At 38.9% G+C, this 13,690-nt stretch overlaps 1 protein-coding gene across 6 annotated transcripts in view; it reads right to left on the bottom strand.

Annotated features, from left to right (window-relative positions):
* adamtsl3 (ADAMTS-like 3) overlaps positions 1–13,690 on the bottom strand; it is a 672,454-nt gene that overhangs the window by 235,397 nt on the left and 423,367 nt on the right. For all 6 annotated transcript variants that reach the window (XM_043677597.1, XM_043677600.1, XM_043677599.1 and 3 more), the window contains one exon: positions 6,289–6,446. In XM_043677597.1, the coding sequence (XP_043533532.1) occupies positions 6,289–6,446 (158 nt within the window). The remainder of the gene's footprint in view (positions 1–6,288; positions 6,447–13,690) is intronic.

Here is a 13,690-nt window from a genome sequence, read left to right as displayed (position 1 = left end):
CGTCGGGGGGTAAATTGCGGTCCTTGAAGATGGAGGCCATCTGTGTTGTACGTATTTTGAACTGGTCCTCCTGGGAGCAGATGCGGCGGAGTCGAAGGAATTGGGAGAATGGGATGGCGTTTTTACAGGGGGCAGGGTGGGAGGAGGTGTAGTCCAGGTAGCTGTGGGAGTCGGTTGGTTTGTAGTAGATGTCCGTGTTGATTCGGTCGCCTGAGATAGAAATAGAAAGGCCGAGGAAGGGGAGGGAGGAATCTGAGACTGTCCAGGTGAATTTGAGGTCGGGGTGGAAGGTGTTGGTGAAGTGGATGAACTGTTCAATCTCCTCGTGGGAGCACGAGGCAGCGCCGATACAGTCATCGATGTAGAGATGGCCTCACTGCACTTGTCATCTGATTCTGGCACACATCCAATGATAACCCACAACACTCAGACCTATCAAAAAGATTCAGTCCAAAATATTATTTTCATTTTGAGGTTTGAGTGTGGTAGAAGGGTGCCTGGACATTTGTTTATATGCATTTCAATGTGGTTATTAAATGCTAGATGTGAACAGTTCAGTGTATTATGGAAAAATGTGTAGAAGAGGAAAGAAAACTGCTGTTGCTTCATAACAGGATTCCTGTATGACCGAACCATCGAAGAAAAGAAAAGTTCTCTCTTTTGTGCAGTTTTTAAGTTAGAGAGAACAGGTTAGTAGCAACAAATGTATAGTTCGCTTGGCAATCACTAAAGCTGTCAGAGCTGAGAAAAGGTCATGTGGCTTAAAGGTCAGCAAGAGAAAAGCTCTAGAAACAAATTGCTGTGCTTAAAAAAACCATATTAAGAAATATGTGAGCTGTGTTAGCAGCTTGCTTAAGAGTTTTAGGGATATACATTAAATGAATGAAGTAGCATGGGGTGGATGCAGAAACCTGCCTGTAAGAAACCAATTATAGACATGCCAACGGAAGCAGAAACTTTAATTTGGAGGTAGGACAATCCATCACTGAGTTTTGAGTGCCTGGAAGGTAGTTGTTGTGGGATAAAATCTTTATTTCTGACTTTTCTAATAAGAGTATTTAAAATTATTCTTTTGTAGTTTAATACTTTGTGTTTCACAACCTCAATCACCTGATGAAGGAGCGTCGCTCCAAAAGCTAGTGTGCTTCCAATTAAACCTGTTGGACTATAACCTGGTGTTGTGTGATTTTTAATCTTGTGAATATATTCAGTAACTGACCTTCACAGTAGACAGAAAGCAAAATAAAACTTCTGGTCTATCAAGCCAGGTCTCACTCTGGGAATAGATTTGTCTAGTATTATCATCAGCTGGAATCATAACAATGAGTTCATTAGAAAGTTGGCAAAGTGTGTAAAATGGTTGTGACACCGTGAAGCATTTCTAATCGCGTTGAAGAGTAGAAGCCAAGCATGACAGGTTTATCCAGACACAGGAGTCCTGAGACTGCATTTGAGCCTTCACATAAATGTAGCCAACTATTACTATATGTAACATATATTCAAAAGCGTGAGCTATTTTGAACTTTGTTGGCTGGCTGACAAGGAGGAATAGGCATCCAAAGGGTGCATGTACCAAAGGTTATTTTCTGTTTCTGAACTTATCTTTTCTTTCCGCTCCCCTAATAGAGAATCCCATCTCCACGCACCTCAATCATCATTTCCAAGATTCTGCTATCGCTGTTCAAAAGTGCTGAAGAGTGATGTTTCTCATCTATTGTCCCTGCTGAAGTATTGTGAGGAAGGAATTTGATTATTGTTCAGAATTGTGGTTGTGGGAAATTGAGTCACATGTTAAAAATTTCTTACAAACGATTTGGATTTACTGGCTGGATTTGCCCTGAGTGCCCTTGAGAAGGTGTTGGTGAGTCTTTTTCTTGAACTGCTGCAGTCTGTGCAGTGTAGGTACACCCATAATGCTGTTAGAGAGAGTGTTCCTAGCTTCTAAGGAATCATTTCTCATCTGTCAATCTTACCGTTCAATATTTTAAGTTAATTGCTTGACTGTCACTACAGGATGTTCCCTCCTCTAGACAACTGTCTTTTGATACATTGACTTCTCTGTGTTTCTTCCTTGATCTACATCTAAGCTATTGTCCTGTTACAGTTGCAATCTTAATTATCATAATCTAAACAACAGAGCTCCTGCGAGGCAAACTCCATACATACCAAATTCATCGCCGATGTGCTTCAAGGTTCTTTTATCATTTCTAGCCTTTCTTCATCTATATTCATCTGCTTTTTCACAATATCTAACATAAAATGTGATCAGCTCGCATACACATGTAATATCTAGTTTTATCTCTATAACACTGCTCTAATAAATGCTGTGCACTTTAATTTCCTGAATAATGTCAAACTCTGGATGGTGCAGCAGTTTACCAGCATAACACTGGTTCAATGCTCAAAATGGACGAATATCTCTTTTAAAATAATGAAGAGAAATATTTAATATTGGCGCATGTTAATGCTCAAACAATATGACTGACAGACATTTTACCTAAGTTGCTTTTACTAACCATCTGTTGTTGAAATTCAAACATAAGTTCTGATACAAGTATCGAGTGCTCTGTCCATCTAACTCATTCCACCACAGAACAGGTTAAGCTTATCATTTTGTAGATTTTAGCCCACCTATGTCCTCTGCTTAATTAAAGTGCTTCATAGAATGTCCATTACATTACAACAATGATCAGATTTCTCAAGTACTTCACTGCTGTAAAGTATTTTAGGGCATCCTGTAAAAGGCAAACCTCATTTACTTTATAAATATTTCCTGATCTCCAAACAGTAATGAAGGTGGCGTTTGGTCCACTGCCTTTATTGATCAGTGCATTGAGTATAGGAGTTCAGAGGTCATGCTGCAGTTGTACAGGACATTGGTTGGCCACTTTTGAAATATTGTGTTCAGTTCTGATCTCCATGCCTGAAGAAAAATGTTGCCAAACTTGAAAAGGTGCAGAAAAGATTTGCAAGGATGTTGCTGGGGTTGGAGGGTTTGAGCAATAGGGGGTGGTTGAGTAAGGTGGGGCTATTTTCCCTGGAGCAGCGGAGGAACAGGGGTGAGCTTATAGAGGTTTATAAAACCAGGATGGACATGGATAGGATAAATAGCCAAGGTCTTTTCCCCAGGGTACTGGAGTCCAAAACTAGAGAGCATAGGTTTAAGGTGGAAGGGGAAAGATTAAAAGGGACCCAAGGGCAACTTTTTTATATAGAGGGTGGTGTGTGTATGGAATTAGGTTTCAGAGGAAAGAGTGGAGGCTGGTACAGTTACAACATTTAAAAGGCATCTAGATGGGTACACAGATAGGAAGGGTTTAGAAAGATATGGGCCAAATGCTGAAAAATGAGACTGGAAAAATTTAGGATATCTGGTTGGCATAGAAAAGTTGGGTCGAAGGGTCTGTTTCAGTGCTATACAAATCTACGTCAGGTGAGCAAATGATCAGAATGTCCACTTGTTCTTCCTCGCATTTCACAATTTGGTTTCACTGGTCTCCAAGGACATGATTCATTTCTCATCTTTCGTTCCCATCTGACATAATGCAGTCAGTTATGGTCAGCTATTGTTCTTTGGAGTATCTAACTCCATCCCATATGTCTGGAGGTTTCGTGGCACAGTGGCAGCACTATTGCTTCTGAGGTTTAAGTTCCAGGATCGAGTCCCACTCCAGGACTGAATGCAAGAACAGTGCATTTATAATGCAGCCAACCACGTTGATCTTTAGCTTGTAAATTTTTCCAAAACAAACCAATAAGCAGGTTTGTTTGGGAGAGAGTCCTCATCAGCCATGAAATGGAACAAAATTGGAGTCTCTCCTCTCACTATCCTTAGCTCCAAATGAATGATAACATAAAACATATCTTGTCACAGGAACACAGACTCCTTTGGGGTGGAGAGGATCCGCACAATAATTGTGAAATAAACAGCTGTTTCTTGCAACCAACATTCTGAGCCCAAGTCTGTTAATCTTAATTGTGAGTTCAGACTAGCAAAACAAATTATCCTGTTTTTGTCCAGATCATCTGTTTCCTTTAGCATACCACTGTCAAATTGAGTTTTTCTTCAATTTTCTCTCCTTTGTTATGAAGGAGTGGGTGTACTGTACCTTTAAGAGTGTTAAAAGTTGGTAGAACAACTGACAGCACCAAGTGTTCTCAATAAGACACAATGTAACACTTGGTCAAAAGCTAAATTAGCTGGTTGCCTGGAAATGACAAAAGAGTTTCAAATTAGGTCAATCAGTTTAAATTATACCCTGAAAAATACCAAACTCCAATCCTGTTTCAATTTAGTATATTGACAATCTTAAAAACCAATGACACAATCCAATGCTTTGGAGGGGTATAAGACGAGAGAAGAATGAACCGTTGAGAGGAGAACTGCCAAGCCAAAGACATCTGAACGCTGCCCAGAAATAACAGATCTCTTAAAAGGTACCTTTATCAATCAATAAACTGTGAAGCAATATCCCCAAGGAGAAGAAAAGATCAACATAGACAGAAGAACAAAAGCTGCCAGTTTTAGATAAGTTTTGTTTTTTTGTAAATCTTAATTGGTCGGGGGGTTAATCGGACTAGTATTGTAGAGAGGAAATTAAAAGATAGGTTAGAGAAAGAAATTGTAATTGTTGTTAGCTATTTATTCCCTCTTATACTTCAAGAAATAAAATTGTTAATTTTTACTTTAAATAGTCCTTGGCGCCTCAAACTTTCACAGATTACTGCATGGGATAAATCTTTTCTGTGTTCTGGCTTACATTAAGCAGGAGAGTTTACCCATGTCATAACACTTTGAACGAAAGCAATTTCAACTTGCTTTGACTCTTTGCTTTAGGCTTGAACACAAATCCTCGTCTCACATCTGTCACTATTCTGAACTCCTCAATATCTTTCTTTAGGTCAGATATCAAAACTGCTCATAAAATTCCAAATATAGTCTTATGCTTAATCAGTATGAGGACAGTAAATTTTCTTGATTCTCTTTTATGATAATAATCAAACTTTTGGTAAGTGATTAATAGTCAGAAGTAAGAGAGAGAAAGGACATTTCATGCCCTGCAACATCCTAAGATATTTTTGAAATATAGTTTATGTAGATTTATAATAAATTAGCAGATAATTTCCTACTAACCAGTAATACAGGTAAATAAGGAATTAATGTGGTCATCAGAGGAATGTTGCCAAGATATTAGGTAAACTTTCAGTAAACCATAAATTTTTTTATACCTACTGATTAAATAGACAACACTAACTGTAATTTCCCCTCCAAGCCACTTACTATTCTGACATGGAAATATAGCTCTGTTCCTTACAGTGTCAAAATCCTGGAAGTTCCTACTTAAGGACATTGTGGGTTAACCTCCATCAAACAGATGGTCTAAGAAGGCAGCTCACCACCACCTTCCCAAGGACAGCTAGCAAAGGGCAATAAATGTTGAACCAGTCAGTGTCGTCCACATCCCACAACTGAATAAAGAAAATCTTCAAGTCTCATCTGACAATGGAACACCACTGTGGTACCTCCTACTTCAAACCACTATCAAGGCTTAAATGTTTGTGACCATCTAAATTACTGGGAACAATGCTACAACTAAGCAAGGTTGAACACAACACCACTTTCTTCTCCACCTCTACACTGTTTGAAAAGGTGTTGTTTTCTCTTCCCATGTACATTAGATTACATCAATATAATTCTAAGATTCTTCTCTCAATTCTAACTTGATTGGCCCAGATATATCGGGAATGCTAATTATCTAATTTATTTTTGATGCCTGGCCAGACAGTTTGATATCATCAGTAATTGATTTTGATTATTACCAGCAGTTTTCTCCCCCAGATCATTTAGAAGTGTTTCAACAACAGGGTATCAGGAATGAATCACCCCACCCCCTTCAACATCTAATCACTGTCCTTCCAACAAGGCTGTGATCAAATTCCATATATTCTCTTTTCTTTTGCCAACTCAGTTTTGAATCCAGCTAACTAATTTTCCGTTAACATCACAAACTTTAGTTTTTTTGACTCACAGTCACAGAATTCTGTCAATGCCTGGTAAAACACAATAAATTCATCAACAATATATCGCCTTCAATATCTGGCTTGCTTATCTCTGGCAAGAACTGCACAATATGGGGGCAAATGACCCATTCCAATTAAATCTTGCTGAGTACTCTATGATTTGAGTATTCGTTAGTTTGATAGTGATTACATAACTTTGAAAATAGCAGTTGCATGGTTCATCATCATACATATAAGTTTAAGAACAATCAAAATGTCCATAATTACCTTGATAATAAAATCAGCACCAAGTGGGCCCTGTATCTTCAGAACTTCTTTATCAGAGTTTTTCTGAAACTCAATGGTTGTATTCTCAATGACTGATGCTCCTGAAACATTTAGCTTGTGGTCTCCTTTATGTCCTTGTAGCGTTTTTGATTGTATATCTGAAATAAATTTGATTCAGGTGGTTATACCTTTCAAGCTGACAGACATTTTTTCCATTAACAAAGTACACAAATTATTTTGTGCAATAAATTCACTACAAGCAGTGTTTTTAAAAGTGTTCAGAGAGAAATGCATTCAGATCATCATCAAAATTGACAAAAGATCAAGTACAGCTTTTGTAGAATGTTGGAATACTGACAATAGCTTTAGTTTTCTTCATTCTTTCTGTAAGATATACAGACACCTCATTTGCAATAGAAACTATAAAGTCTAAGTTTGGACTACTGTGCTGGGTCTCAGACAATGAACTTATTTTTAAAAAAACAATTCAATGCACAAGTATAACTGTATTGTGTTCATTCCCTGTTTATATAGGGCATGTAACTTTTAGAGGAGGTGGATTTGATACTTTTAAGAGAGTGACTGGCACCAAGTGTCTTGGAGTTGAAAAACAAACTTTTAGCAACAACTTTTCAATTGCTTCTAAGTAGCAGCTTATCACAAATCGGAGAAGAGAGCAGTGGGACTCAAAGCTCCAAAATCCTGCAAGCAGTGTTCTCTCTCTCTGCGAGTGTGGAAGAAAACCAGTATTAAAAGACTCTGAAAAGAACTACCCCAGAATTAACAAATACCCAACTGTCCAGCTATTAAATTGGGGAACACCAGTCACAACAAAATGATACAATCACCAGAAACCAAACAGGCAACAAGAAAGTCACCTCATTACCCCTTGTGATGTGGACCTAGTTTCCTTCTGACTATATTTTTCCACATATTTCTGCAAAGTTTGACTCATATGCCCTATTTGAGACTGAACGTGCACGTTTCGATCTTGAAGGTGGTATTGTCTACATTTGCTTTTGAATAATTCATAATTAATGGTGCTACCTGTTAAAGGACAAGTTTGCTATCATCAATAAGTTTTGTTTTCTTATGAAGAATGAATAAAATTGCATTGTGTACTTATTTTATCTTGGATGGAAGTCAAAATCAGCCTAATTAATCAAACCAGTGATTAATTTGATCATTTTCACATTTGTGGTGACAGGTGGTGGTGCAGCTTGAGGTCCCAGCTTGTGATTTTTGAAAGTTTAATTAAACAATTAAAACAATATCATTAGTTCACAAGAGGAAAGTTCTCATTCAAACACATTGTTCTGAGCAATTCACTGTGTAGCTGTTCCATTTTGATTCACTTTGTGAAAGGACTCAGTATAATTTGTAGTTTTGATCACTCAAACATTAAGAATGTGAGGGTACTACACACAAATTAAGGGAGAACTAATTCAGAAATAAAGGATGCATGGCTAGATTGAGTATCGGCTTTGGGTGTAGATATTTTACCATCTTCAAGGAACATGTGCAACAGCGACATAGTGTAAAATTCATGCGGTCTAACACATAAAAAGATCAGGTGATGCTGGTAAATCAAAGGTCTAGTTAACTCACTGCATTTCATGGTAGGAATCAAATGAAAACATGCCTCAGGGTATTCTGTAAATAGTCAAGGTTTAGAGCCCCTCTATGTTTGATTATTTGCACTGTAAGCACTGAAGACAAAAAATACTTCAAGCATATCCCAATTTCCAGAATCAACTCACTGAACATTCCCTGGCCTGCCTTCAATGCCAGTATATCTTTCTTTAAACACAAAATTGGACACAATATTCCAAACGTGGAGTGCCTCTTTAGTTTTAGCCAGACCTCCCTACTTTTATACTTCATTCCCTTTGAAATGAAGACCAGCAGCACATTTGTCTCACCTGTTACTCACTGTAGGTGATTCATACATGAGGACTCCCAAATCATAATGTTTTGCAGCATTCTATAGTCTTTCCTTTTTGATTCCTCTCTTCTTTCTACCAAACTCTATACATTCACATTTTCCCATACTAAATTGCATCTGCCAAATTTTTACCCAGTCACTTAACCCGGTCTATATCCTTCTGAAAACCGTGTATCACTCCCACTTCTTGCATTCTCACATTTTTTTTGTGTTATCCACAAACTTGATGATAATACATTTACGTCTCTCATCCAAACCATTAGTATATATTATAAATAAATGTGGCCTCAACACAGATCCATGTGGCACTCCATAGGTTGCCATCCTCAAAATGTTCCCTTTATCCCAAGTCTGTACCTTTTAACCTTCATCCATGCCGATATACTGCCTCTAAAATCACGGACTCTTATCTTATTGAGTAGTCTAATGTGGGACCTTATTAAATGCATATTGGCAATTCAAATATATTATGTTATACCGCCAAACCTCAAACAGATCATTGTTCGTAGCAAGCTGCCTGGCTCTCAGGACAACTCCATACAACCCTGTCATGGTAGGCGCTGCAAGACATGTCAGAGTGTGGACATAGATACCACCATTACGCATGGGGACACCTCCCACCTTGTACATGGCAGGTACTCATGTGACTCAGCCAACGTTGTCTATCTTACATGTTGCAAGCAAGGCTGCCCTGAGGGGGAAACCGAGCAAACCCTGAGGGGAAACCGAGCAAAAGCTACGACAATGGATGAATAGGCACCGCACAACAATCAACAGACAGGAGGGTTCTCTCCCAGTTGGGGAACACTTCAGTGGTCCAGGACATTCGACCTCGGAACCTTCGGGTGTCCATCCTCCAAGGCGGACTTCAGGACAGGTAGCAGCGAAAAGTGACCGAGCAGAGGCTGATAGCTAAGTATGGTACCCATAGGGAGGGCCTCAACCGGGACCTTGGGTTCATGTCACATTACAGGTAACTATCATTGCACTACACACACACACAGGCACTCCTACACACACACACACACACACACATATACACAGACGCGCACACAGACACCCACACACACCCTTACAGACACACACACTCCCACACTCACCCCCTCACAGACTTAAGACACTCTACACTCACGACACTCACATACACTTTCCCACACTCTCAACCCCCAACCCAGACACACACACAGACAAACAGACAAAGCCCCACATGCACACATATATTTTGTGGGGTGAATTTGTACTTGCAGGGTTACACTGTACTTTGCTGAAAAATTGCATGCATTCATATAGAACTCTGAGCTCAAAAACTGCATGAAGTCATGTAAAACTCCATTATCTCACTTGTTAGATTAGAATCAATCTAAACATCATGGCATAGACAGAGCGGGCCAACACTTTCAACATATTGTCAAGCTATCACCATTGTTAACAGCTAACCTGAGAGTGCGACTTTTTTAAAAAAAGGTTTTGCGATTTACACATGAAAGAAGTGAAATTATCATGGTATTCAAACAGATAAAAGACTTAACAGACAATCAATTTTTCAATGTATAATTTCAGTTACATCACACTAAATTTTTGCTATAAATTCTGTGTGTTAGGATTGAGACCTCCACTATCACCTGATGAAGGAGCGATGTTCCGAAAGCTAGTGTGCTTCCAATTAAACCTGTTGGACTATAACTTGGTGTTGTGAGATGTTTAACTTTGTACACCACAGTCCAACACTGGCATCTCCAAATCAAATATATTATATTCCTCATTCCCCTTTCTTGATTCTGCTTGTTACCTCCTCAAAGAATACATTTGTCAGGTGTGATAAATTTGTCAGAGTGGTAATTTGGCAACCGACCTCGATCACCATCAAACCCACAGACAAGGAGGGGTCAGTGGTAGTTTGGTGCACTGATCTCTAGTGACATGGACCACCTCAACCTGTCTATCTCCTTCACCCACTCCAACTTCCCGCCCTCACAGCGTACAGCCCTCCACTCTAACCCCAACCTCACCATCAAACCCGCTGACAAGGTGGGGGAAGGGGGGGGGGGTGCAGTGGTAGTTTGGCACACCGACCTCCCACACTCTCAACTCCGATCTCCAGCATCTGCAGTCCTCACATCTGCCTCCGTGATAAATTTGTCAGCCATGCTGACTCTGCTTGACATTAGGTATTTCTAAATGCTCTACTATTACATCCTTTATAATAGATTCTAACATTTCCCAATGATCAATGCTTATCTAGTTGTCTTATTATTACCTACATTTTGTATGTTTCCTTTTTTGAATAATTGGCAATTTACAAGATCTGGAACTTTTCCAGAATTTAGGGATTCTTGGAGGATTATTATTAGCAAATCCATTATCTCTGCAGCTAGTTCCTTTAAAATCCTAGGATGCAACCCAGGGAATGAAATGAATCAGTCTTCAGCTCCATTAAATTTCCCTCTCAAGTGATAGTTACTGTGTTCATTTCTTTCCACTTTATTAATTCCTCCTCAATTACTTAGTATTTTTAGAATGCTGTTAATGTCCACTACTGTGAAGATTGATGCATAGTACTTATTCAACATCTCTGTCATTTCCTGGTTCCTCATTATTATTTCCCCAACCTCATTCTCTGAGGGACTGATGTTCACTTTAGCATCTGTGTTCTTTTGGATTTTTAAAATTAAGCTCTTTTGGTTGACCTTTATATTACTTACTATTTTGCCCTCAGTTTATATTTTCCTTTTTTGGGGTCATCTTTCAATGACTTATCAGTAACCTTCGCCAAATTTATGTTTTCTTTTCAATTTGACGCTGAACTTAACTTCAATGGTTACCCATTGTCAGCTTATCCCGTTCTTGGAATCCTTGTATCTCATTTGGCCAAATTTTATCTTTGAGTTTAGAACTATTTTCTTAAATGTCTGCCATTGTGCCTTAGGACAAGGTCCTTTCTGCTAAAATCCTGTCCCAGTCAATGCCAGCCAAGCCTGTAAGTACTTATGTAAGTACTTATGTAAGTACCCTTATTTAAGTTTAGCACAGTTGTTTCTAACCCAAATATTTCACTCTCAAACTTAATGCTAAATTATGATCACTGTTCCCTCGGGCTATTTAATTCTGAGATTATTTATTAGACCTGTCTCATTACATACTATGAGATCCAAAATAGCCTGATCCCTGGTTGGATCCACAACGTAAGGTTAGAGGAAACTATCAAGCACCAGCTATGATCTCCTCTTCTTGACCACATCTGGCAATTTCATTTTCTCATTCTATGTGAAGATTAAAGTTACCCATGATTAATGCACTGCCTTTTATTTTACATATTCTCATTTTCTCCTGCTTTATTCTACTCCATAGCTATGGTTAGGTGGGCACTTTTTGAAATAGAGGAGGAATTCCTCCAGATTTGAATCTCTGTAAAGTGATTCGTGATTGGGAACAGATTGAAACTGTGTTTTTCTGGTTGTTTTAAGACTGTAACTAGACAAATTGTTTTCCTTTGTCTTTTGTGTAACAAACTTATATTCTGTTGTTAAACAAACTCTACTGTCACATGTGACTATGTTTTAGTGAATGACTACCATGTTAAATAAAACAAAATCTGTATTGCTAGATCGCATTCTGGAATCGGACTTGTGCAGTAGTTCCATTATTTGTTTTCATAACTATATATTTGTGGTAATTCAGATAGGTTCCTTGTAAATAAATTTAAGGGTAGCCCTGTGTATATTAACTCAAGACGTAGATAATACACAAACAGAATATGCAATTACCTATAAATTCAGGGAAGGATTTACACAAAGCAAGCATTCTACTTCTCCAATCCTCAAATGTGTGTTTTGTGATGGGTTAACCAAAAGATTATCCTTCATGGGAAACTGATATTCTAATTTTTTTTTTCAGTTTCCTTTGGGAATCCTGGCGGAAAAATGCAAACGTTTTCCTTCAAGAGATTAGGCGTTGGAGAAAGACTAACTTGGTTAATTATCTTATCCCATGCCTTGTGATTAAAGTTAACCCAGCCGGCCTCATGGGAAAGGGATGGGATCAATTTGCTCCCACCATCCCTTGCACCTGTTCACTCCACACCCCCCACTCCCCCTACCCCCCATCTTCATGTAAAATGGATGGCCAATCCTATCCTGTGTGCTTCAGATGTGGAAAGCTTAACTTAAAATTTACACCGTTTTCTTATTTTAGATCTGAATTATGTACTTTTACAGAACAAAACACTCTACATGAGGTGATGGCAAAACCTCATTTCGATGTGCTCTCTAAGTATAAAACACGAGATTGCACAGAAAACTTTAGGATTTCCTGAGATAAGTGATAAAACCCATGAATCATATTTGGAAAAGCAATGACTGAATTTCAAAGTCCAATTCTTTCCCCCATCAACAGCAGCAATAACTTGCTTTCTGTAGCATCCTCAACATAAAAAACAAATCAGGTTATCCTGCCGAGCGTTGGAACAACTTCTGACATAAGGGGTTTTTATGACAGTTAGCCAAAGCCTGTAGGTTTTAATGACAATCATCAAGTGTGAAAGATGTAGAAATAGGGATAGGTTTGGGGGAAGGGAAGGTATTCTGAAATTTCAGGTCCTGGTAGCTGTAGACAATGATAAATGAAAATTCTACAACCACAGAATCCCCACAGTGGCTATTCAGCCCATCGAGTCTGCACTGACCATCTGAACAGCATCCCAAGCAGACCCAGACCCATACCGCAGCCTCAAAAAGCTGCATTTTATCATGGCTAATCCACTAAGTCTGCATATCCTTAGTCACTGTGGACAATTCAACATGGATAATCTACCGCTCCACTGCGTGAAGCAGCAGTGCTAAGCACTGAGCCACCACCCTGATTTACTGAAGAATGTCACAATTTTGTTTTCTTTACTCATTCATGGGATGAGATTGTCGCTGGCTAGGCAGCATTTATTGCCCATCTCAGAAGGTAGTTAAGATTCACATTGCCGAGAGTCTGGAGTCACATGTAGGCCAGTTGAGGTAAGGATGACAGTTCCATAATAAACTATATTTTTTATATACCCATTGCACACAATTGAAAATCCAGTGTAAACATTTCCTTTGGGTTTTGTAAAGTTAAAACATCTAGTTAACTGTCAGCATTCTCTATCATGCCAGTGGGTCATGCTTTGAACAGGAGATCTTTATTTAGGTCAATAAGTTAGAACATAAAACAGTACAGCACAGAACAGGCCCTTCAGCCCACGATGTTGTGCCGACCACTGATCCTCATGTATGTACCTCAAATTTCTGTGACCATATGCATGTCCAGTAGTCTCTTAAATGTCCCCAATGACCTTGCTTCCACAACTGCTGTTGGCAACGCATTCCATGCTCTCACAGCTCTGTGTAAAGATCCCGCCTCTGACATCCCCTCTATACTTTCCTCTAACCAGCTTAAAACTATGACCCCTCGTGTTAGTCATTTCTGCCC

This window comes from Chiloscyllium plagiosum, chromosome 36 (assembly GCF_004010195.1).
Source record: "Chiloscyllium plagiosum isolate BGI_BamShark_2017 chromosome 36, ASM401019v2, whole genome shotgun sequence".
Taxonomy (NCBI): Eukaryota; Metazoa; Chordata; class Chondrichthyes; order Orectolobiformes; family Hemiscylliidae; genus Chiloscyllium; species Chiloscyllium plagiosum.
This window is presented reverse-complemented; position numbering and strand designations above follow the sequence as displayed.